Source organism: Mytilus galloprovincialis, chromosome 1 (genome assembly GCF_965363235.1).
Source record: "Mytilus galloprovincialis chromosome 1, xbMytGall1.hap1.1, whole genome shotgun sequence".
Classification (NCBI taxonomy): Eukaryota; Metazoa; Mollusca; class Bivalvia; order Mytilida; family Mytilidae; genus Mytilus; species Mytilus galloprovincialis.
Window position 1 is genome coordinate 42,291,536 of NC_134838.1, and position 25,644 is coordinate 42,317,179.

General features: G+C 30.5%; 1 protein-coding gene across 3 annotated transcripts; it reads left to right on the forward strand.

Moving 5' to 3' along the window:
- The first annotated feature begins 126 nt into the window (after positions 1-126).
- Positions 127-25,644, forward strand: LOC143075068 (exportin-T-like). 3 transcript variants are annotated; one of them, XM_076250351.1, is made up of 27 exons: positions 127-233; positions 1,245-1,372; positions 2,985-3,070; positions 3,570-3,696; positions 4,254-4,472; positions 8,026-8,109; positions 8,250-8,519; positions 8,976-9,055; positions 9,379-9,574; positions 14,835-14,897; positions 15,597-15,668; positions 16,445-16,573; positions 17,055-17,159; positions 17,637-17,756; positions 18,150-18,244; positions 18,525-18,690; positions 19,377-19,519; positions 20,000-20,130; positions 20,713-20,867; positions 21,275-21,464; positions 21,788-21,855; positions 22,586-22,634; positions 23,099-23,214; positions 23,516-23,563; positions 23,966-24,037; positions 24,445-24,498; positions 25,510-25,644. In XM_076250351.1, the coding sequence occupies exons 2-27, from the start codon at positions 1,313-1,315 to the stop codon at positions 25,534-25,536; spliced, it is 2,925 nt and encodes a 974-aa protein (XP_076106466.1). In that variant the 5' UTR covers positions 127-233; positions 1,245-1,312; the 3' UTR covers positions 25,537-25,644. The 3 variants fall into 3 exon arrangements, with proteins under 3 accessions (XP_076106466.1, XP_076106455.1, XP_076106446.1); XM_076250340.1 differs by having other exon boundaries at positions 229-311; positions 17,091-17,159; XM_076250331.1 differs by having other exon boundaries at positions 230-311.

Here is a 25,644-nt window from a genome sequence, read left to right on the forward strand (position 1 = left end):
CGTGCATTTTCACGATGACGAGAAAACTGCAAGGAGTCAAATTATTTGTTTTTATCACAGACATGAAATTTTTTTTTAAAGAGTATCATATTTTGAAAGCTCAAATATAAAATTATATTTTAATTACGAAATATTTTTGAAAACGTTACAACGTGATCTTGGAAATAAATATGGCGACTTTGGGGTGACGAAACGTGGCTCATAGAAATGCAATACCTTACTACATATATCAGGTAATTTGACAACATTACATCACTATTTAAAAAACGACTAAATTGCACAAAACTACATGTATCTTTCAGTGGAAAAAAATAAGTGTAGTTAAGCTAAAGAAAAGAAATATATGGTTCAGTACTAGAACAAATTGCGTATAAATTTGTAAACAAATCAAGCTCTTCAAATAATTTTATGAACGGAATATAAATTTATGAAAATTTATTTCATGAATTAAAGGTAAAGCAAATTTTCTTTCTGAACATGATAGCATTATAAAATAACATATGTTCCAATACAATGATGTTCTGACAACGTGGTAGAAAAATGGAAATTTTTTTATAGTGATAGTGGACTCAGACTTGTGAGTTTTGTAGTCTTACTTTTTGAGTTAGGAAAGTTCTTTTTTGGCTCAATTGGTAGGTATCAGGTTCGTTCGCGCCAAATACACTTTCGCACTTAAAAGAAATGAAATTTCTTAAAGAGATTTTTTTTCTCTTTATAATTTCATACATAATTAAAAAATGGTCATTTGAAAGAGGAAATTAGGTGCCAGGAGATTGCGAGAATGCAGGATTATGCTCTATTTATACCAAAGCTTACAGCTTGGTGGGCGTCTGGTGTCACCGAACGCATGTTACAGCCACGTCCTATAATTGTAATTTAGCCTACTACTTAATTTCAAGAGAAAGCCCTGGCGCAGATGTGGGGATTTGAAAAGTCTGAAAAAAAAGTTAACGATTTTATTATATTTCTCGATTTTTTTTGATTTTTCTACCGTAATTGGGGAATTCATGCCATATTACCTTAACAGTTTTCATGCAGAATGCCTCGAAAAATAACAAAAAAATTATAGGTTCTTGAAAAATGAATATTCTTTAAAAGTATTAGTATGATCCTTAAATTTTTCCTGAAGTCTTCCCTGTTCTTCAATTTGTCAGTCTGAGAAAAGGGAAAAGTCAATCCTCCCTATAAATCTAAAGTGTCTTATTTTTTTTTTTGTTAAATTGAAATTCTATCATTTATTACAGGATGCACATTGTATTTTATAAAACCAAGAGGACATTTGTATGACTGTTACTATTATCCATTTGTTGGAATGGATGAGGAAGCATTAAGGGGTTTAAACCCTGTATCTGATCCACAACTACAAAGGAGAGTAAGAATTATAAACATCTAAAAGTTTAATAATGTTTAACCTTGCAAAAACAGAAATGTATAATTTTTGTCTCTACTTGACAGAGTCAAAAAACGAGACATACTGGTATGTTGTTTACGGCAACGGCGTCAACAATGTATTAGTTTGTGATTTGGTCTAGTTTATGGTGAACCACAAGTGTAGGTCAATCATATTTGGTATGCAGTTGTATAAACATTGGCACATCTCATTTCCATGGAGATTATTTGGCCCTGCCCCCTCAGTCATGGTCTATTGACTTTGAAACTTTTGCTTATTTTACATGTATTAGTTTGTGATTAGGTCAGTTTATGAGGAACCACAAGTGGTAGGTCAATGATATTTAGTATGCAGTTGTATAAGCATTGGCATATCTCATTTCCATGGAGATAATTAGGCTCCACCCCTCTTAGTCATGATCTATTGACTTTGGAAAATTTTCTAAGCTATAATGTATGAGTTTGTGATTAGGTCAGTTCAAGGGGAACCATTAGTGGTAGGCCAATGTTAATTGGTTTTCAGTTGTATAAGCATTGGCACATCTCATTCCATGGAGAATATTTGGCCTTGCCCCTCAGTCACAGTCTAATGACTTTGAAACATCTTTGTTTACATGCATTGGTTTGTGATTAGATCAGTTTAAGGTGAACTGCTAATGTTAAGTCAATGTTATTTGGTATGCAAATTTATTGGCATTTGCAAGAATCTTTTCCATGGAGATTATATAGCCCCACCCCCTCTTCATGGTTCATTGACTGAAACTTTTACATACGTGTAATTTATAAATGTACAAGTTAATGTTTGTATTAGGTTTGGGAACGACTTATAATAAGTCAATGGTATTTGGTATGCAGTTGTATTAGCATTGGTACATCTCATTTACATGGAGATTGTTTAGCCATGTAACTCAGTCATGGTTCATTGACTTTGAATATTTGCATAACTTGTGTAAGATGTTAAAGTATTGTTATTTTGATTTCAACATTTGCATTTCAAAATTACAAAAAGGCAAGACATATCTCTGTGATAATAGTTTATGAACTTTATGTACAATGAATGTGTTTTGCACAATATCAATAGATTTTTCTTGAAAAAAATTGTACATATATATTTTATCTTTATCAAAATATTGTTAAAAATTTAGAAAGGGAAAGTTAAAAAGTAATGATTTGTAGTTTTCTTTGAAATTGCAAACACTTAAAAATAAACCAAAACTATTTAGTGTTTAAGGTCATTATAAAATGAGCCTAGTGGGAACTTTAAGGCTTTGGTTTGAACAAATTGATCTTCCTTGAAAGAATTTAAGATCCATCTACAGCGTTAACAATTTAAAATGGTTTTCTCTGTAAATCTAATAGAATTCTTTTACAACAGTCAATATTTCAATAGCAAGGCCTCTGGATCATTGTACAGGGCAACTTGTTTTCACTGCATTAAATACAGAAATGTTTAAATGGATAGGAATGTCTTGGCCAAAGTCCCCCACTATTGTGTGATTTATGTACTGAAAAAAGAAATAGAAATATAGTTAAAATAGCAGGTTATAAAACCAGTTTTTAAAGCTTTATTTGTTTTATACATTTATTTATCACAGGCATTGCAGTACTTTGAACAATTAAAGTCTTTGGACAGTGGATGGAAGTTGTGTGCAGAAGCGTTTGTTAATGGATCTTATCATGGGTAAGGTTAATTATCAACAGATTCTTATTGCTATGTCTAGCATATAACATACCATATATGATAGGGAGTAGTGGTTTAAGTGTCAGTGAGACAGCTATCCAACAGAGACCAAGTGCTGAAATGGCATTGAGCAAAAACCTATATTGCATAGCAAGCTATTAAAAGGTCCTAAGAAGTAAAATGTTTATGCAGCTTAATAGATATTGTTTAATTATGCTACTTCAGCAAGACTTTAAGGTATTTACCAATTATTAAACAAATTTAATTAAAAACAAAATATGCAGAATTTGATATACCATACTAATTTAATATGGTGAAATTGCAATCATACACATAACAAATAGTAAATTAGCAAGACACACATATTTGTTCCTTTTGAAAAAAAATAATGGCATATGGTATGATTTGCAGGTATGATAAAATGCAACTTTATGAATTTAAATTAAGCATTGATTGAATTTTGATTTATTTGTATTGTATACTATTACTTACTTTTCAGGAATGATCATGTGAAGTTTTTCTGCTTACAAGTGATTGAGAACTATCTAAAAACAGGATACAGTCAGGCTAACCTTGATGACCACCAGAATATTAAGTCTTTTATTGCTAGATGTCTACAGTTACAGGTACTTGAGTTTATGTTTTTTCAACAATAAATAAAAGTTTAAAATATGATGATTGTGTTTGGTGATTTGAAGTTGTCACATTATGGTATGAACTTAGATTGGAATATGGTTGGTCATGCAAAGTTGTCACTTATGATATATAAATATTAATTCTTTTTCATCCTGTTTATGTTTTTTATATTTACCTATGGACTACATGCATATTGCCAATTTGAAATAAGGTAAACTTTTTTTCTTCTTCTAAAAATGAAATATTAAATGAACTGAGTCGAATAGAAATCAATCTTGTGCAAATGAATAACAAAACATTTTTAACTTATTTCAGGTGGAAAAAAATATCTAGGCAAAGTTTGTGACTAATTGAAAATTGAGTTGATATAAAAACCCTACAAAACAGATCAACATTTATCTTTTATTTAGTATTTGAATATTCCAAAATCACCCAAGTACTTAAAAGTGTACATGTATTGTATACATGCACTTGCATAAGGCAGATTTCCATCAGGTGTAGCTCAAATTTTATAATAGATTGTATATGTTGATGTTATATTTTTCAGGGATCTGAAGGCACTCAAGACAGAAGTTTCATCAGGAACAAGATAGGTCAGATTATCTCCCTTGCATTTGTTCAGGATTACCCTCACAGGTGGCCATCTTTCTTCACAGACTTGTTACAGACAGTATCACCAAACCACCATTCAATAGATATTTACTTGAGAGTTCTCCTGGCCATAGACAGTGATGTGGTAGACAGAGAGATTGTACACACAGCAGAGGTAATTTCATACAGTTGATTTACAATATTTATGCTTTAACTCGGTGTAGTAATTTTTGCCATTAACAGATACATTGAAGCAAAGGAAAGATTTGTCTCTCCCTGTACAAGGTTATTGAAAATTAATCTTTTAAATGGTGCATTGAACCAAAGATTAATTTTAGGATTCTAAAAAAAGGGATTCTTATTTAAGGATTCTTTTACAACGTGTATCATCAGTACACAGGGATTAAGCTAGGATTTTGAGGGCTTTAGTCACTTTTGCGCGCTATTAAAATCAACCTTATTTTGTGTAAAAGCAATGGACCAATGATGTATATTACTAGCTTCATCTTTTGACTTAGTCAGATTTTAAGGGATGAGGCACCAGCATGATTGGCAGTTATTGTATGATTTGACTTATTGGCCATTATTATGAAAGATTCTGACATGGAATCCAGAAATTTAGTTCACAATTTCTCTTCAGTTTGTTCCAGGGGTCATTCCTGATAAACAAAAGTTGGATTCTATTTTTTTTAAACAAGGAATCACAGCAGAAATTGATTTGCAATGATTATTTCACTGCATAATCATTATCCTTATAAAACGTCTAAGTCGATATTTGGAAATCATTTCTATCAAGTTGGAAATGTATAAAATCCTTTTTGGAACGATTATAATGACTGAAAGGAGGTTGTAAACAAATCAACAATAGATTTACTTCTTTCGGTTTTAAAATGAAACGAAAACGGGAAGTGACACGTGAATAATAAATTCAAAACGAGTCCGGATTCATCAGGAAATTATCATTTTTCGATTTAAATTCCTTTAGTAAGAGATATATATTTGTCTCTCTTGTTTAATTGATTCTAAATGATTTCGTATTTTACGTTTTTAATGTCTATAAATAGTCAAAAGAACACTTTCACGCATGCGTAGAACACAATACAGGAAGCACCTGTTTAAAACATTTCTCGTGAACTTTTTGAATAAACACATTAAAGTTCTTTATTTTAAATGGAAATTGTCGAAAGTTTTTGATGAAAATTTAAATGAAATATGATGAAAATGCCTTCGAATGACGAATCTACGACAAACTAACTTCAGATTGTGATCGTTTGGGAAATATTGAAATTCAAATGCGAACTGTCTGGGTTGTTACATTTTTGATTAAATGACGAAATTATACTCCTGGTTGTTGAAATGCCGACGGACTGATTTTCCTGGGGAAATAACTATGATGGTCATTCAATTATGGGGTTAATTATTAAATTACGGATAAGTGACCCATCTGATGGCGATAAGCGGATTAGTTAACTTGTAACACCTGTTGAAAATGTTAATTACCTGGAGGTCATAAACTTGTCAAAAACATAAAGACAGGTAGATTTATAGTTTTTATTGCGATTTTTTTTTTTACACTTTCAAAATTAAAGTGACGAAATTGATTTGAAATACTTTCGTCAATGAGAAAACACTTTTGTAAAATACGAAAGTGACAAGCGCTAGCAAAATCACTGCAGAACACCAGATATAGGTACTAACCAAGTGGGCATGATTGATTTTAATCTTACACGGTAACGAAAATCTTTGTTTTGCTTTATCAGTATTCAATGTACATTTCTCAACATTTGAAATTCCTGCTCCCAAATTTTTTGTTTTGTGATTACTCATTCCTTGAAATTTTTTGGGTAATAAACAAGCATGAAAATAATGTTTTTGTGTATGGTGTTTACTATGCACCGTACAGAATGATTTATGTGGTCAGCTAAGCAACGTACACAACGCTTCTTTTCAGTTTAAAGTACAGTGTTCTCCCCAGGATTTTTGGATAGCACCAGGGTAACGCGCGAAATGAATTTTACAATATTTTGTTTCGCGTTGCGTCGCTTATTTTTTTCTTGTTAGTTTTTGTCATTACCTTTTTGCCTTTGTTTTGTTAACTGTGGTACTGTGTTATATAGACTTTGGGTCAGAACATTATTGGTAGAAAAAGTAAATCAATAAAACAGTTTGTAACTTTAATATCTTTGAAAATGTATACTTTAATATCTTTGAAAAAGAAAAGAAAGCACAATTAGTCTTTAAACTTAAGTCACTTCTTATATTTTGATCAAGCCATTTTGTCCCAATACTTGTAGTTACACTACACTTCCCCATGTTAGATTTAACCATAACAATGAACTTTGAACAAGATTAATTTTTGATACAGAACCTAGAGTAAATTATAAACTATTTTCTATTCTTTTTAACATCAAAAAATTTATTTTTCTCATGCATATTATTTATAACTTTAATTTATTTTATAGTTAAAATACTTTGTTTCAAATGTATAAGCAATTTTAATATTTATAGGCATTAAGATTGTCAATCATGAATTTTAGTTAAATCTACCATCTTAATATAAAATGTCTGTGTATCAATAAAGGTATGATTCTCTAAAATAATTTGCAAAACATTTTTGTTGGTATGTTCTAAGAAAGTTTTTATCCTTAATGTAACATTCTAATATAATTTTGCATTCAATTTATACTTTAATTTAATTTTAAATGAGAAATTATATGTCAGGAGCATTTATTTGTAATAAGCAAAATCAGGGGAAGTAACTCCACAATTAATTTCTAACAGGCAAATTATTTTAACTAAAGACTGGCGTAATAGAGTTCATTAACAAATGTCTGCTTGTCCCTATAACAAAATTATGATCTCTTAATTAATTAAATCACAAGAGAATCATGTACATCGATTAAATCCAATCATCAACAAGGTTAACCTCAACAGGTAAATCGATCACGTGGTGTAAACAATCTAGTTGTCAATACTGGATTAAACTGGTTAGAACTGGTCAATTTTCATGTAAAATTTTAACCCTCACTGAAAGTTGAAGTAATCTGAAACTCTACCGATTTTAATACGATTTTTTTACCGAAAACTTTAGCACCACGGAGAAAAATTATACATCGCGGCAAGAACGATACCACCGCGGTAGAAAATTATACATCGCGGGCCCGTGGTCCTTTAAGGGCCTGGGGAGAACACTGAAGTATCGAAAAATAACATATGTATGAGAGTTTTCAGTGCCAATTATTGAAACAGCTATACTTATTACACACACACATTGGCCTTCTATCAGAAAAAGAGTTGCAATGAATAAAGAATCATATCGGATGAGACGAGCGTCAACTTCTTTGACAAGTATTTGCACATGTTTTTAGTAATCTTTCTTGTTTTGGGAAAATAATGAGACATCTCTAATCATCAACCTACGACCAAACCATTTCTTATAACAACAATTATGTTTAGATTGAAGTACACATTGATATTATGTGAACAAAACAAAGATTTTCATTACTGTGTAAGGTCAAAATCGCTCACGCCTGCTTGGTTAGTACCTATATCTGCTGTACGATCATACGCTGTGTTATGAAGGCAGAAAATTGAATTGAACAAAACTGTAATTAAGTGCATTTTAATTTTTTTGTTTAAAAAAGGTGAATTTATTCTTACTGTTCTAATTGAAAAGGACTATTGCTTTAATCAAGTTTAATCATTGCTTTTTTTCTTGTTATTTCCAGGAGTTTCAGAGAAATACATTGATCAAGGATGCTATGCGAGAACAAGCTAATGGACAGTTAGCAGGGACATGGTATGAAATTTTGGTAAGTCTTTTGTTTCTAAATAGAAGTTTGATATAGTTTTAATAATATTTAGTTGGTATTTTATTTTTAATTTCTAAACTAAGGTAGAAAAATAAGTGGATGATGTATTTAATTATATTGTTTGCCATTCTGTATTTCAGACAACTTATGAGACATCCAACCCAGAAGTTGTTTGTATGTGTTTAGACGTCATTGGGAAGTTTATATCATGGATTGACATTAATCTGATTGCCAATGACAAATTTGTGACTGTTCTGTTAAACTTCATGACCTTGACCTTGATAAGAGAGAGTGCTTGTGATTGTATAACAGACATTCTGAACAAAGGAATGGATCCAATCGTCAAAACAAAGCTGGTGGAGTCATTTACTAATGTGCTTGAGGAAAGAGGAATCCTAAATCCAGTAGAGGTAGGTTTATCATAATAGTATTTTTAAAAACTAGATATTTGCAGCAGTGTTATAAACGGTGGGTGGTTGACGGAAATTCAGTTGTGCTACCAAATATAGAAATGCATTTGCAAATTTTGTGTAAAAGGCAGATCATTGAATTACATTGTAGCATGGCAAAAACACTGTCTAGTATAAAATAGTAGTTCTGCGTTCTAGCTTAATCCAAAATGATGAAAGTACTTGTTATTTAAAATAAAGAGATTACTTCACGATTTTGAAGCATCTTTTTCTTGATTTTACTGCATAAGTAACTCTCAAACATCAAGCGATGCACAAATAATTGAAAATTTGTGGAGCTACATGATATGAACTTATTGAAATTTTGAAAGTAAAATCAGTATTAGAAGAGAAAGTGCTTTCTTGAAATGTTAGCCATCACAGCAGATATTGATTTTAAAGTCCTTTTATTTTTAGGATGAAGAAGGTGATTTTCTTGCCAAATTATCAAAGCTGGTAAATGCAATTGGTGTGAACTTAATACTGGCCTGGCAGAAGTAAGTTTAAGACCTATTTATTTGGTACATGCTTCAGCTTAAATGTTTTTGAAGTCAATGTAAACATTTTAAAACATATAGGTGAATATGAACATTTTTTACAGACAGAAACAAATTTTAGGTCAAAGGGTAAAAATGTTGATCATTTTAGGAGGGATGTAAAATCTGGTGTATTGATGAAATAATGTTAAGTGCAAAAACAAATTTAATTGAAAAAACAGTTTCATGGTGAAACATGTTTAATGCAGTGTTTAAATCTTATTATATAAACATGGAAAATATTGACATAATTGTTTATGCATTATCAAACTGCTTTGAACTAGGTTGTTGAAAACAGAGGACAAGGAAAACACTGAAGCAACCTTACAGGCCTTAGAGAGTAAGGTGCCACTGATGTTTCGCTTTCTTAGTGACGAGGATGATGATGTTTCTGGTGCTGTAGCTCAATTCTCACAGGAATATATTGCCTTGTTAAAACAGATGAAACCACTGAGCCAGAAACAGAGAGAAAATATGGAGGTAGGCTTTTTATAAATTAAAAGAGAAACTAGGGAATCCTAGATTTAATTGCAATATTAATTAGCAGTGTTTCAAATAAACACAGAAAAAAAACTTTAAAATAAAGAGATGGAAAAATCTTGCTGTATTTTTTGCCCCATTGCTTGAAGAATTTGTTTTGGGGCATTTCTGAAGAAAAAAGTGCATGTGAGTTTAATGATGTACAGTTATCATTTGTCCATTAAAGATATAGTCATACATTTTTAATCAATGCATTATTGTACAGATTTCAGAGTGTTTGTTTCAAAACTGGTTGTATTGTCCAGATTTGACCTTTATTTTTTATGCCTTGACACTAAATGTCCAAGACATTTAGATTTACCCATGTCACTCATTGTTCTTCTGAAATCCATCTTTAACTTGTGTGGTTTTGGCCATTGGAATTTTGCAGCAGGTAGGAATATGTCTTCAAACATTTTTTGAACAAAAAGGTTCTGATAGAAATTCAGGAGTTGAAATATGAGTTTAAATAACCTACTTTCTTATGTGAAGAAAAATCATTTTACTTTACTTTATTTATTTCCTCAAAGTGGCAGTGAGTGTAATGTCTAAAAACAAGAACTCATTTCTGTGAATACATTGTAAACACATAATTTTAACCAAGTTTAAGTGTGTTGCATTATTTAGAAACTTTAAATACTGAATTTGAGAGGATTATAACTGAATCAATTTATGATATATAAATATACAAAATATATATGTTAGATTAATATCTCACAGTGTATGATAAATATGGAATTCTGTATTCAATTGCGTTCCACAAATACAGTCTCTTTTAAATGTACTTTTTTGGTGGATTTTGTGGACCTTTATACCCTTGGTAATGATTGCCACTTGTACAGTGATTGAACATCTTTAAGTGTCAGATATAGATTGTAACCAATATTTACTTGAAAAAAAGATGAACAAAAGTTGGTATAAGTTTAAAAAAATGGTACTGCAGAATTGTGATTTCCATAGCAAATATATAGAACAGCTGGAATGTAAACTGGAAAATGTATTGCATTCTGATTTATTAAAGAAATGTCATGAAGATGATTTTCCAGCTTTTAACCTTGAGCACAAAATTTTAACTTATTTAAAACAGTTATTACATGTGTTTCTGACTTTTGTGAGGCCAGTGTTAACATGGTTATTACACAATAATAATTTTTATTATAGATGTCTACGATTTCCTGTAACCCAGGATGTTGTGACATCAATGAATTGGTAGAAGTGCCAGTTTGGAATACCTTTGGAGCCCTGTCTCAAATGCGAGATGGGCCACATTGCTTTGGAATTCACAAATCTTTTGATAATGATCAAAGTGACATAGGTGCCTACAACAACGTACATGATTTAGTAGTTTCTAATGACTCTGATCATAATAACAGACACCAAACTCATTGCTGTATATCTTCAAATGAGAATAATCAGGCAGTTTTATTTGAAAAGGAGAAATGGTATTTTTCTACACCAGTAAATATGACAATAGATAACAACAGTTATACGATTGTAGAAAAATCCACTGAGACAAACACAAACAGTGACAGTGGTATTTGCCTTGTAAATGAGAATTTATTACCTGTAAAATCTACTGTACCAGATACCATCTCAGAATGTACTTTACAAGAAACAGAATGGAAGAGTCAAATTAAAGGTTTAGAGAGACAACTGTATGATAAACAGTTTGAGTTGAAAGACAAAAACAAGAGATTTTCAGACTATATTTTGAGATTAGAAAAGAAGTTGGCAGAAAGGGATAGACAGATATCAGATTTAAAGGATACAATTATAACCCTTGAAGAATATGAAGAGTTGCCCAAGTGTGGAGTAAGGAGTTCACATGCCTTAGATGGTTTTCAACACCTCTGGGAAAAATTTAAGCCACACTCCAAACAGTCCAGTGAAAGATATTTTGGGAAGGAGCCTTCTGGCAAGGATGATGCTCAGAAATATGAAAAGAACATGAAAAAGGTTGTTGTTCAACCGATATCTAAGGAAAAGACATGGATATCTATAACAAAGAATGTTGTCAGTTCCTACCAAGGGGATTTATACCCTGATCAACTTTATAGTAACTGAATTGCTATCATGGAAACTTTAATCCTTGAAGGAGTTTTAAGTCGATTTTCTATCAGAACGAGCCATAATTTCTTTTTCCATGAAAAAAATCTAAAGAAAAAGGTATGATAAGGCCACTTTTGATCTCTTTGAATTATGATTAAAAAAAAAAATTAAAAAATTCTATCACATGATAATTATGAGTAAAATTTTTACTTTTTTTGTGTTAGGCTTTTGCTCATATCTTGTTTTGCTAAGAACTAAGTAATCTTTTGTAATTTCATAGGTTAGACTCTTATCATACCTTTCCCACCTTCACTGTTTACTTTGAGGATATTCTAGACTTTCAATGTTGACAGATTGTATGATTTATTATTTCATGTATTTTGATACTTTTGCATGATTTGTTTAGAATGCACCTGTTATGAGATGTAATGCACCAGTAGCTTAAAGGTATGAGTTTACATGTACAAAAAAGAGTTATTCTGGAAAAGAACTGTGTTCCTTCCTTACCATTGTTACAAATATGGTTCAGTCTGTGGTTAATTTTTTTTATAACATCGATAACTTTGTCAAACCTTCATCATGTTCATAGATTTTTGAATTTTGTGTAACTTTGACAGAAGCTTTTATTATGATAAAAAAAAGCATCTGCCGAAAATACTTAGATTTTTTCCAAATTGAAAAGGGGCATAACTCGAGCCCTATAAAAGTAAATGACTAAATGCTCAAATTTAAACACTGAATGTTGTGGTTCTTAGCATTGTGTATAAGTTTCATAAAATTTGCATGAGGTGAATTTAAGTGGAGTAAAGAAACGAAAAATTGGCAATTTTCTAAGTTATAAAGGTCATACCGGTAACTCTAGAATGGTAAGTGACTCACTGACCAAATTTGAACTCTGCAAGTTTTGGTTCTGAGTATTGTGTATGAGTTTCACAAGATTTGGATGAGTATAACTTAAGATGAGTATAGAACTGAAATGGAAGGGGAAGGACAGAAGAACTGACTGTCATTGAAGGTAACACATAATGCCCCTTTTATCTATAGGCAAGAACATTAAAATTCTGCTTGAATAATATCTACAAAAGTAAGAGACTTAATAAAAAAAACTTGTATATTGGATTATCGCTTCCAGTCCTTGTTATTCTTACTTCAACATTTGCAATACTATCAAACAAAAATTACATACAGAAGTGTCGGACAGTTTTTTCTTCACAAATACAAGTTTCAGTATGTTTATTTTTTATGCCCACCTACTGCCTATGATAGTAGAGAGGCATTATGTTTTATGGTCTGCATCTGTTTGTCTGTCCATTGGTCTGTTCATCCGTCCATTGTCCTGCTTCAGGTTAAAGGTAGTTTTTGATGAAGTTGAATTTCAATCAACCTAAAACTTAGTACACATGTTCATATGATATGATCTTTCTCATTTTTATACCAAATTAGAGTTTTGACCCCAATTTCACTGTACTGCCGAAAACAGAAAATGATAGAGCAAGTTGGGCATCTGTGTTCTATGGACAGATTCTTGTTGTTAAATGTTCAAGTTAAAGTTTTTGGTTTGGATAAGATAGTTTTTTGATGAAGTTGAAGTTTTTGGATAAGATAGTTTTTTGATAAAGTTGAAGTCCAATGAACTTGAAACTTGATAGGCATGATATTATATTTTGAATTTTATTGCCAAATTAGAAATTTGACCCCAATTTCACGGTCATTGAATATAGAAAATGAAAGTGTACTATGGACATATTCTTGTTATTTTTGAGAAGGTTTATGATGTAGTTATTTAATATTGTGGATAGACATCAGTTGTAGTCACCTACGATTTTTGATATATGTTTCATGTGATAAGACATTTATCAAAAAAATGGTATAAGGTGTTTTTGGTTGCATACTACATTTCAACCCTGAAATGCATTGTTTCAACTTCATTTGTTTATAACTTTTTGATTCCACAGTTTTGTTTTCTCTTGAAGTAAACATGTGATGACTAGATCCCACTCTAAAGGACTAATGTATTTCCTTTAAATCAAAAGCTAGAGCAGGGATTCACTATATAGGTATTGGTCTTCAGGCTACAATGCTGTTATTGGTGTCAGCAATAGTTAGTTGTCTGCTGAAGTTAGTTTGAAGGAACTACATGTACTTGTGATAGATCAGTGAAGTTACATAGCTATCAGTACATATCAATTTGACAACAATTTTGAGGTCCTGCCCCCTAGGAAATGGTCCAGTGACTTTGAATTTTTTAGCAATTTTCAATAAGTTTTTTGCTTTAGTTAGCAAATGGTTAGTTTAATAAGAACTGCATATGATATTTTCTTTAATGTTTCACTACCAGTACTTTTAATACATATTAGTTTTAACTTTATTGACCTTGAAGCCTTGCCCCCATAGGTTATAGTCCAGTGACTTTCAATTTTTTACCAATTTTCAATACAAAGTTTTCTTCTTAAGTTATTCAGTTTGATAGGAACTGCTTACAATAGACATTGATATGTTATTCAGTTGGATAGGAACTGCTTACAATAGACATTGCTATTTCTATAAAGTAACTTTACTGTCTGTACATCTCAGCCCACTAGTTCATGGTCCATTGACTTTGAATTAATTAGCAATGCTACTGTCTTTCAAATTGTCTTTTTCTGATTTTATGACCACAGGGGAAAAAAATTCTCTGTGTCATCAGTTTATATAAACTACTTCACATTGAAAAATAGTGACTATATGTGTCCATACACTTTTTTTGGGGTTAATTTTAGTATAGTTATTGTTTCAACTCCGAATGTTTTACTTTATTCATGATTTTGTTATGTCAGATTATTGCAAGTATTTATATTGTATATTTACTTTACAAACTATAAATGTATATATTGCATTATGTAAGACATTTTAATAAAAAAAATATCACAAATATGTTTTTGTTGGTTGTATTTTTAATAGTAATGTTATGATTACTATTATTGAAACATGGTCATTATAGATGGATGGCAAAAAAAGTTTGTCCATGTATATAATTATAAACTAGTGTTTACAGATTTTGTCTTTTGTTCATTGAACATGAGACAAGTTTTTCAACTTGGAGTTCAGTAACTCACTGATTGAAAATATATTTACAGAGAAATTCATATCTGTTTCGTAATAATGTATTTAACCCAGTTTGCTTTTTTTTCAGGGACTGTTGTACATTGTTATTAAAAAAATGACCTATGATGAATCTTATGATTTTGAACACGAGGTAAGTAAACTTACAGCTAAACTACTAAAGTGTATACTAATTTCATAGAAAATAAAAATGGGTTTAGCAATGTTAGTTGAGCACTGTATCTTTTAAAGAAATGGGAAAAATGATATGATGGCACTTAGAAGAACATATAGTCTGTAAAATTTAGTTTTTGACTTTTTATTTACACACTAGTTGCTGCATGAGATCATTTTAGCTGTTGATGGTTTAGCTATTCCTGACTCCTTACTATACACCTAATCGCTATTTATTCCATTCCGTATAAGTTCTAAAATTACACAACTTTTTCATCCAGTTGAAGCTATCTGGAACCCTGTTTAAACAATTCACCATACATGATACTTTTTAATGAGACCTGTTTAAACTACCGTAAATACTTCAATCAAAATATTTTTTTACTTCAATTTTAATTTGAAAAAAGTGGATCATACTCTATTAAAGTTTGTCGATGATCGCTTTCTAAAGTTTTTCCTCCCTCAGCTCACTACTGATGACCTCTATTTTCGGTGGCATGACCCAAACAGGAAGTTGTATAAATGACTGTTTTTCCCGGATTGGACTAAATAATGATAAGGTGTATTGTTTTTCATTCAGACACTGGATATGAAAAAAGAGCTTACAAAATAACCTTCATTTGTTTTACTAGAATTAATTTTAATGTAAAAAAAATTCAAATGTTCATATATTTTTCAGGGAGAAGAAGAAGCCATGTTTCAGGAGTACAGGAAACAACTGAAGACTATTTTTAACAATTTAGCTGCTTTAGTAAGTTTATTCAACCTATAGTTTGTTTGTCAGTCTTTGAAATGCTTAATGTAAAGCAGGATTCAAAACAATTTTAAAAGTATAAAATAGCTTTTTTATTTTATATTTTTTATTTAAGAATAAAACAGTTGTAACACAAGACTTAATTCAGACAATCAGAGGATAAAATAGTGACAATTTTTATTTAAAGCATGAAGTATGTAAAAAACAAAAAAATCAGATATATTAAAAATTTTTATCCCGGAAATCTTGAATATTTATACCCCCGCTTTAAAAAAGGGGGGGTATACTGTTTTACCTCTGTCTGTCCTTCCTTCAGTCCGTCCGTCCCATGAATATTTTTCGTTGTATTTTTCGCAGGAACTACAATACAAGGATTTCTGAAATTTGGTTTCAGGGTTTATCTAAGTCAGCTATACCGTGTGATGCGTTTTCAGATTGATCACTTGACAACTTCCTGTTTACTGAACACTTGTATGATTTTACACGTGATAGCCAAGTTGAAAATTTTCGTCACATTTTTCTCAGGAACTACAATACAAGGATTTCTGAAATTTGGTTTCAGGATTTATATAAGTCAGCTATAACGTGTGATGCATTTTCAGATTCATCACTCGACAACTTCGTGTTTACCGAACACTTGCATATTTTTACACTATTAATATTATCCACTTGCGGCGGGGGTATCATCAGTGAGCAGTAGCTCGCAGTTTCACTTGTTGTTCCTGTTTCTAAAAATGGAAACGAAAAAAAAATACAATTTTGTTTTATTTCAGGATGCTCAGCTAATAATAGTAACAGTTCACAACATTTTGACACAGACTTTACCTAACTGGGAAAGAGTGGACCAGTTAGAGACTGAATTAGCCATAAGTCTGTTGTATCAACTAGGAGAAGCACTGCCGGTAAATACCCAACAGAAAACAAGTTTTATTTCTTGACAAATATAGATCCAAGTTTTGTACATCAAATTGTGTTACAATTCCATTGACAGAATTTTACAAAGAATTGAATTGAGCCCTTGAACTATGAAAATTCATACTTTGACTCTTCAAGATAAAGTTTATGTTCTGTTTCAGTTGACTCGTCTCTTCATGATAAGGCCGCAAATAGGGGCATCCATGTGACAATAACACATCTAGTTTTAAATGATTTTAAATTTTGACTTACACAATCAGATAGAAATACTGTTGCCTGAATTTCCTTGCAACATTGAAAACAGTAAATTGTTTTGACATTGAAAAATTGAAAATATTATTGAAAATCATATGGTTGACCAGGTTTGAAGTGTCCATACTTATATTGATATGGACTCCTAACGAGGTGGAAGATTAAAAAATGTTAATCAATAACCATACATTTATTCATTGCTCTTTTTAATTACAGGAAAAAGAAAATGACAACAGAAATTTTATTTTGCAGGCTACACAAGGCCAACATTTCAGTGGGGATCTAACAAAGGCATCTGTTTTACAGGAAATGATGAGACTGGTAAGGATTATTTGAAAATTTTAATTGGCACATAAATAAAAACATTTATTCTTTTCTTAAGTTATGAAATAATATCTTGTAGTTGTAGAAACTGTATGAGAAAATGATCATTTTGTTTTCATATTGTGCATATGAGAACCACCATTTGAAATGATATAGAGAATTAGCATATGAATAAACAAAATGGACAGCCATGTTTTAGCATATAACATATTTTGTGTAATAACTAATTTGCCTATTCAGAATCTAATGCATTCTGGGTAATATTCTGAAAGCGAACACCAAAACGTTGTGATTGGTTTGTAACATGATTAACAATAGAAATTCAACCAATGATGTAACATTATTTTCATTTTGGTGTACGAACAATGATATTACCCATAGTCCTTTAGATTCGGAAAAGGCGAATAGATTATATGTTTTTGCCTTATGTTTCTTATGATAATTGTTGAAAATGTAAGTTTTATTTATTTTCAGTTGATAACTAGTCGTGTGAGTTGCCAGGGTCACATGTCTGTCATGTTACAGTTCTTTGAGACAGTAGTGAGATATGATAAGTTCTTTAGTGTAGAACCTCAACACATTCCTGATGTACTAGTATGTATTCCTTAAAACAGATTGATAAGTTTGATTTATGATTCTACATTATAGTTGTAAAGGTCTTTTACATGTGCAATGAAAAAGTGATCACTTCAGACCTGGGTCAAAAATATTGGATGTTTGTCAATACCTATTTCTTCATGTCGGCCAAATAATTCAGTTTCATTTACTTTGAAAAACTATGAATATTAATGTTCAAAGAAATACACTTTCCAATCAAATATGTTTTAACATACTTTAGTTCTTGAATGTATAAAAATAACAGTATTTGATCTTTTTTAAAACACTGATATTGTGTAGTTTTGTTTCTCATGAATGTCGTGTATATTTTTGTGTTGTTCATTATTTATTTTACATTAAGTTAAAATATTGCTTTCCTATTTTTGACAGATGGCTTTTACTGATGAAAGAGGATTTCGACATCGATCAGCTCAAGTGAGAAGTCGAGCATCATATTTGTTTTCAAGATTTGTTAAAGGTGTGAGGTAAGCTAAATTCTGGCCTGTGATTCATAAATGTGTGTGCAGTAGCAATATACCATCAGTAATGCTTTTTGGTTTATTGAAGATATATGGCTGATTATAAATTATGTTTCTTATGTTAAACTTGGGTCTTATTTGTGAAAGAAAACTATCAGTCTGACTGTTGTTTTTTCTAGTGAAATAAAGAAGAATGCCTTTAATAAATTAGCAAGAAATATGTTAACAGAACAATAAGAAATTCTGTGTCTCCTCAAAAATAAAATGATATTGTTATATTTTGCAGGTCTCATATCCATAACTATGTTGAGGAGATTTTGCAGAGAATTCAAGATCTACTGGTACTGAATACACCAGACAATGGGTACCAGCATCTTTTGTCATCTGATGATCAGTTGTTTCTTTATGAAACTGCTGGAAGCTTGATTGTTTGCAGTAATCTTCCAAGTGAGGTAAAACATTATTGTTTTTATTATGAATATTTCCAGTGTACAGTTTTGGGACAGAATAAAGAAAATCAACTTCTCCCCCACACATCTTGCCAGGGACCTCATCCTCAACTATGGGATGGATTTTCATGAAATTTCACACCACACCATTTGATAATTTACATGAAAATAATTTTTGATTAATTCTTAAAGGGAAGATAATTGAACTTATTAATTTACAGGATTCATTATTTGGCTTGTTTTAAGCATATAACATTGTGCAAGGTAAATTCTTCACCATTTATAACCATCTGATTTATGTAAGTATCTCATCTGACATAGGTTACAAACCAAATAAACATACAAATTAAAAATCGGAAAAAAATGTTATTCACAATTTACTTTTGACTTTATTACCTGGCCAATGGATTTTGATAAAACTACAAATAAGAATAGTACAACACATACATATGTGCATGATAATATAATTAGTGTCCTGCATTTTGAAGCAGATACAATTAGAATTGTGTACCAACTTACTCTCTCATGAATTCTGGTATAAAAAATGGAAGTACTTTATGTCTGCATGGAAAAAGTAACCAAAATCTGTGTGAAAATGATATTTCAGTCATTTGATGATGTTCAGTTTAAATTTTTTTTGACGATATTTTTACGTTCTCATCTTATCTCTATGTTTATTTTTTTTCTAGAAAAAACAGACTTTGATGAAAAATCTGTTATCACCTATAGCAACAAAATTTGAAAGTTTATTAACCAAACTAGTAGCAGAAACTAATCAAGAAAAACAACTTGCTTATGCTCAAAGTATCAACACTGCCACTGCTCTTGCAAGGTATGTATAAATGAGCCAAACTTACCATGCCTTAATACTTTTGTTAAAGAAACTTGGCTTTTCCAAAAACGATCATGGTAGAGGGGTGGGAGGCACTCAAATTGATTAATTGTGTGTGGTTTGCATTTCCTTAGAATTTATAAAGAATTATAAGGAAAGTGATATTTTTATAGTACTACTGTTTGGGATATAAATATTTGCATACACCCATACCCATCACTTAATTCTGTAACAGCCCTTATCCATTTTAATTGTGAAAATAAATGTGTTCACAGGTTTTCTGAAGCTCGCATGTTGAACGTTGAACAACTACAAATTCCCAAGTAAAAGCATTATAGAGAAATGAAGGTGAAGGTGCTTGCAATATTTTTTTTATTTTGACAGTTTTAGTTGGAATTTGTTGTGTAAAAAAACACCTATGATTTAGAAAAGTAATTTTAAGATTGTGGAAAATATATTGAATATTTGTTGTCTTTTCAGTCGAGTGAGTAAAGGATTTTCTAGTCAACAAACTATGCAGGTGTGTGGATGTGTGGATACGTTTACAGATCTGTTAAGATTGTTTTTACAAGCTGTTAATGTTCCAATTCACAGACAATTAATTCATACTGGTAAATATTACAAAATAGTATTGATAATGAGGTTATCTTAGGCGTTACATGTTTGAAAAGACAATAGACCTTCAAACTGGGAATACTGACATTTAATAAAGTTATAACTATTGTCATCCAAAAAAGATAATGGAATTGATAGTCTTGACAGTAAAACCTTGATAGCTATTTCTTTTGAGTTATTTTCCTGTTATGAAGTTGAAGTATATTGAGATTGTTTGGGACATTGTTTATTATGAAATAAGTGTAGAATTCATTCAGCATTGTTTTCTTTAAGTCAGATGTGATGTTAGAAACAGTATTATATCTTTTGACAATGCTTTGACTGTTGGAAAACTATAGAATAATATTATTTTGAAGTCCGTATGTCAATTACGGTGCTTTGATTATTTAAGATGAGTTTTCTGTGCGGCTGGATTTTTAATTCAATAATGTTTAAAATCATTAAAAAGAGAACCAATCTTTTCAGATGGTTATGATGTAGATTTTTCAATGTGCTGTGATATTGAAATGTTTAATAATACCTTGTATCTTTTATTTTCTTTTGCATTTTTGGATGAATTTATATAATTTTATTTTCAGGGGTGCGGCAATATTTACATAGAATGGTTGTGTGTATGGAGAAAGAGATACTTCCTTTCGTTCCTGTAGTTTTAGAGAATTTATTAAAGCAGCCTGATGCAAGGGAATTACATGATTTTCTTCCCTTGATGAATCAGATGATTATGAAATTTAAAGTGAGTTGTAAAACATACATGTTAATATATAGAGACATAAACCCAACAAAATAAAATCTTTTTATCAAAGTGAATATTTAAGGGTCACCATATGGGTTTCAATGTTGAACTTTCTAAGCAGCAAAAACTTCATTGCTTGGAGTCTTAGTCTTAACATATTATATATTAATTCAACTATAGAAGACCAGATAGTTTATACATAAATGTGCATATCTGGATATTTTAGAAGCGACTCCTCATTATAGAGTACTATTATATAGCAACTTAGATTTATTTTACCACCAGTCTAAAAAAAATGGTATAAGGAAAATTTCATAATTTTAAATATCAGTTATCAAATTATTGTTTTATTTAACTTTCCTCATTAATATTAATAATGGGTTTATATGAGATTTTCTTCTCTTTAGAATGCCATATCCCCATTTCTACAAGAGGTGTTCATGCCTTTAGTTAGTACCATTTATCAGGTGTTGACGACTCCTACTGATGAACTGGACCAGGTGACAGCTAACGATAAGAAGATGTTACAGAGGAGTTATTATTTATTTATATGTACAATAGTGGCTAATGATGTTCTGGATGTGTTGAAAAATCAAGGTAAGATATAGGCAATGAAGATTTATTTTGCTTATGAGTTACAGATTACAGTATGTATTACAGTATGTACTACTGAAATTAAAGTTGTTATAGTGTTGTTTTTTTTTAATTTATGTTGAAATTATTGTCAATAAAATTTATCTGACATTTCTTTTTGTGGACTGTTGCAAACTTCCTTCTGAGAAAATGTGTTTAGCACAATGCTGGGGTGATCACATTAAAATGTCTAAGCAAAATATGCATGTATTTTTTGCCACTGGAGGAACACCAATCGAGTATCATTTAAACAATTATAAATTTTATGCTTTCTTATTACTTTTCAGACATGCAGAACTTAAATCAGGTGTTAATTACATTTATACAAGGTGCTGTTGATATTCCTGATCCTCAGGTATGTACTGATGTAAAAATAAGACGATATGGTACGATTGCAAATGCAACAAATATCTGTCAGAGACCAAATTCTAAGTAACTTAAGTCACTGTACAGCCTTTAACAAAGAAAAAAAACCCTTACTGCATAATAAACTATTTAAGGCCATGAATATATGGTTCATTAAAGAAAGGTTAATGATAATTGAAAATTGTAATCGTAAAAGGTGCTGTATATTTGATAGTACTTGTAATACAGAGATAGATATAGGTAGATGTGGTGTGAGTGCCAATGAGACAACTCTCCATCCAAATAACAATTTAAAAAAAGTAAACCTTTATAGGTCAGTGTACGGCCTTCAACACAGACCTTGGCTCACACTGAACAACAAGCTATAAAGGGCTACAAAATTACTAGTGTAAAACCATTCAAACAGGAAAACCAACGGTCTAATTTATATAAGATAAAAAAAACAAGAAATGAGAAACATGTATAAATATATCACACAAAATGATATTTCAAGATATTTTATGGATTGTATGAGGATTCTTTTAAACAGACCATAATATTGCTTTAACAGCATTTCTTTTCAAAGCAAAAATAATTGTCCATTTTTAACTGGGTTTTTTAAAGAAACTAGAAAGTATGCATTCATAAATAAATACAACCCAGTACAATTAAACCTATTTTACATCTCATTAGTAATAATTGGTTTGTATTGTATATGACAATAATTTTTCCAATTTCAGAGTCAGAAAATGTGCTTTAATATACTGAGAAAGCTGGTTGATTCATGGGGTAAGTCCTACAAAACTAAAGAAATGAAAATGAAACAAATGTAAAATATAAATTTATCTAATGAAGTATACTGGAGATGATATGATACTAATGTATTAAACATAATTATATAGTTATGCATATTGATCATTGATCATTGATCATTGAGGTCATTACAGATTTTTATACAGCAATGAAACAATTTTGCAAGACCATACTGAAGGACAATAAAAAATCAAATGTCAAATGAAAGGCAACATAATGGCCGAAAGAAAAATGATAAAGAGACAAGTTACAGTCTACATATTATACATCACACTTAAATATAATGATAAGACATACAGCCTTCTAAAATACAGATGAACTCAAGTACTCCAGAAGGGTTAAAAACAAAACAAAAATACTCTGGACAAGGATACATTTTGCAAAAAATATTTATTTAGTTGGTGAATATTTTTTAAAGAAATTTGTCTATGTATTAACAGGTGGAAATGATGGAATGGCTGGTTTTGTTGATTTTATGTATAAAAGTATTATTCCTGCTTGTCTAATGGCACCAATGAAACCTAGCTTTGATTTAAATGATGGACAGACATCTCTTGTAAGTATGAATTACATACACAAATTGAATTTCATGTGGTTCATTTAATTTAAATTGACATAATCAAATCAAATTAAATTAGTCAAATGAATGTTGTTTAATATGAGATTTTATGTAAAACGTATTTATTTTTATTTCCTTTGTTAAAACCCTTAGTATTTATCATTGTTCCTTTTGAAGTCCTTTTATGTATTATAAATTTGAATTTTTAGAAATATTTAATAGAAAGTATGTGTTTGCAACTATCAATAGTGAAGTTTTTATTTCATACGATAAAAGATAGTTTCGTTTTCTTTTACAGGCTTTAGGTGAATGTTCAAATTGTTTGAGAGAAATTTATGGAAAGAGGGTAAGTGGTTTAATATTAGAATGCTCCTTATAAAATTTTCTGCTTAGTTTCTACACACGCATATTGCAAGAGACCTTAGGGTGGAAGATTTGGCAGTTATAAAAGAAAAACACAAATAAATCCTGTAATGAGGACAATTTTGTGATAAACGATTACAGTTGAGTTTATACGTAATTGTCTGAATTTTTTACTTTTTTTTTTATTATTTTCTAAAGTATTCTAATTAATAGTTTTATATGTATGGCTGGAATTAATAAGAGCAGGTCTTTGTATCACCATTAAATAAATAAGTAATAAAAACAGGAGAAATATATTATCCTTTAACATTTGAAAACAAGTTCAATATATGGATAATCTTTTTTTTTTGTTTTTTTTATGATATTGATTTTAATATGTTTGCAGGGAGATGAGATGATACAATATTTACAGTCAGAATACCTACCTACATTACAGTTGTCACAACAACAAACAGAGGTTAGTCATCTGATGTTAAGTGTAGTATTTTGATTTAGTTTTTGGTTACTGGACATTAGTAATTGAATTTGAACCATTATTCAGACTCAAATATGATATTGTTAATATTTGATTTAAAAAAATATAATAAGTGACAGTCCATATACAGCTGGGGAAAATAAATTGGTCCTTCTTTACACATATTTATGATTTTGTTAAACTACTTTTCATTAAAATATTTGATTGATTTGTAACACTTAACTTAAAAAAAAATTGTAGTCTACAAAAAAAAAAGAAAAAAAAAAAGCTTTAGTATAATTGTCAGTTTGATAACTTCTATTTGGTTCACTAAATACATACATTCAGTTCCATTATGTGCTTATCAATTCCAGATGAACTAAATAACTAAACTGTGTTTTAATTTTCAGGAGTTTTGTCAAGTGTTAAAAGCAGACAGCAAAATGTTTAGGACTTATTTTAAGGTAAGATTTATATGTTTTTGAAACAAATATAGTGCCAATGTTAAATATATGAAAAGTTTAGAGAGAATTATTTCCTGCTAAATTTTCAATGGCTTATATCTCAAAAACAAGCACACGAACCATCCATTTTTAACCGGATTTTTGTGACAAAAATGTCGGTTATTGATTTGGGGATGTACGGCGGGCGGCCGGCAACCAAATGTTGTCCGTGCATTTACTCATGAACCGTTCAACCAAAGCTTTTCAAATTTTAATATGTTGTTACAGACAACAAAATGAAGGTCAAGTTCAATAATGACGATTTTGACTTTTACCGTTCAGGAGTTATGTTTCTTGAAAGAGTGAAAAATGGCTTTTCCAGTCGTGTCCATGCATTTACTCATGAACTGTTCAACCAAAGCTTTTCAAATTTTAATATGTTGTTACTGATGACAAAATGGAGGTCAAGTTCAATAATGTCGATTTTGACTTTTACCGTTCAGGAGTAATGGTTCTTGAAAGATCGAAAAATGGCGTTTCCATTCATGTTGTTGCATTTACTCATGAACCATTCAACCTAAGCTTTTCAAATTTCAATATGTTGATACTGATGACAAAATGGAGGTCAAATTTGATATTGACGATTTTCACTTTCATTGTTCATCAGTTATGGTTCTTGTGATATTGGCAGGACACAAATAAATGTTTATACATCCGTTTGCTGTCTTTGTGACAGCCTCTTGTTTTCTGCTGTTTTAGTTTATTTATATACTATTAATTCATAACAGTCTTTTAAAAAGCTTGTTATTTTTAATCAGAGTAGCAAACATCCTTAAACAATTATAGTTGAAATTATTGTCTTCAACAGTAGACATGAATATATTAAAAATAGTTGATTATACTAATAGATGAAAATAAAATGTTTACTTCTTGTCATTTGCAACATTTGTAAAATTGTACAGCATAGTTAATATGTAGGATACAAAGATACCATATCTTTATTTGTAATGATATTTGCTTATTTCTTTACAGAATTTCTTTATGAAGGCTAAGTCATGACGAAGGATAAGAACTGACTTTCCTGTCAGTTCATAAGTTCATGTAAATTACAGTATTGTGTACGTGAGAGAGAAAAGGGGAGAGACAGATAGAGAGAGAGAGAGAGAA

Bases quoted from the DNA above. Each gene is read 5' to 3' on its own strand.
- LOC143075068 (XM_076250331.1), top strand. From the start codon at position 290: ATGTATCTTTCAGTGGAAAAAA. The intron at 312-1,244 runs ATAAGTGTAGTT...CATTTATTACAG, and splicing joins GTATCTTTCAGTGGAAAAAA to GATGCACATTGTATTTTATA. The intron at 24,038-24,444 runs GTTAGTCATCTG...TTTAATTTTCAG, and splicing joins TGTCACAACAACAAACAGAG to GAGTTTTGTCAAGTGTTAAA.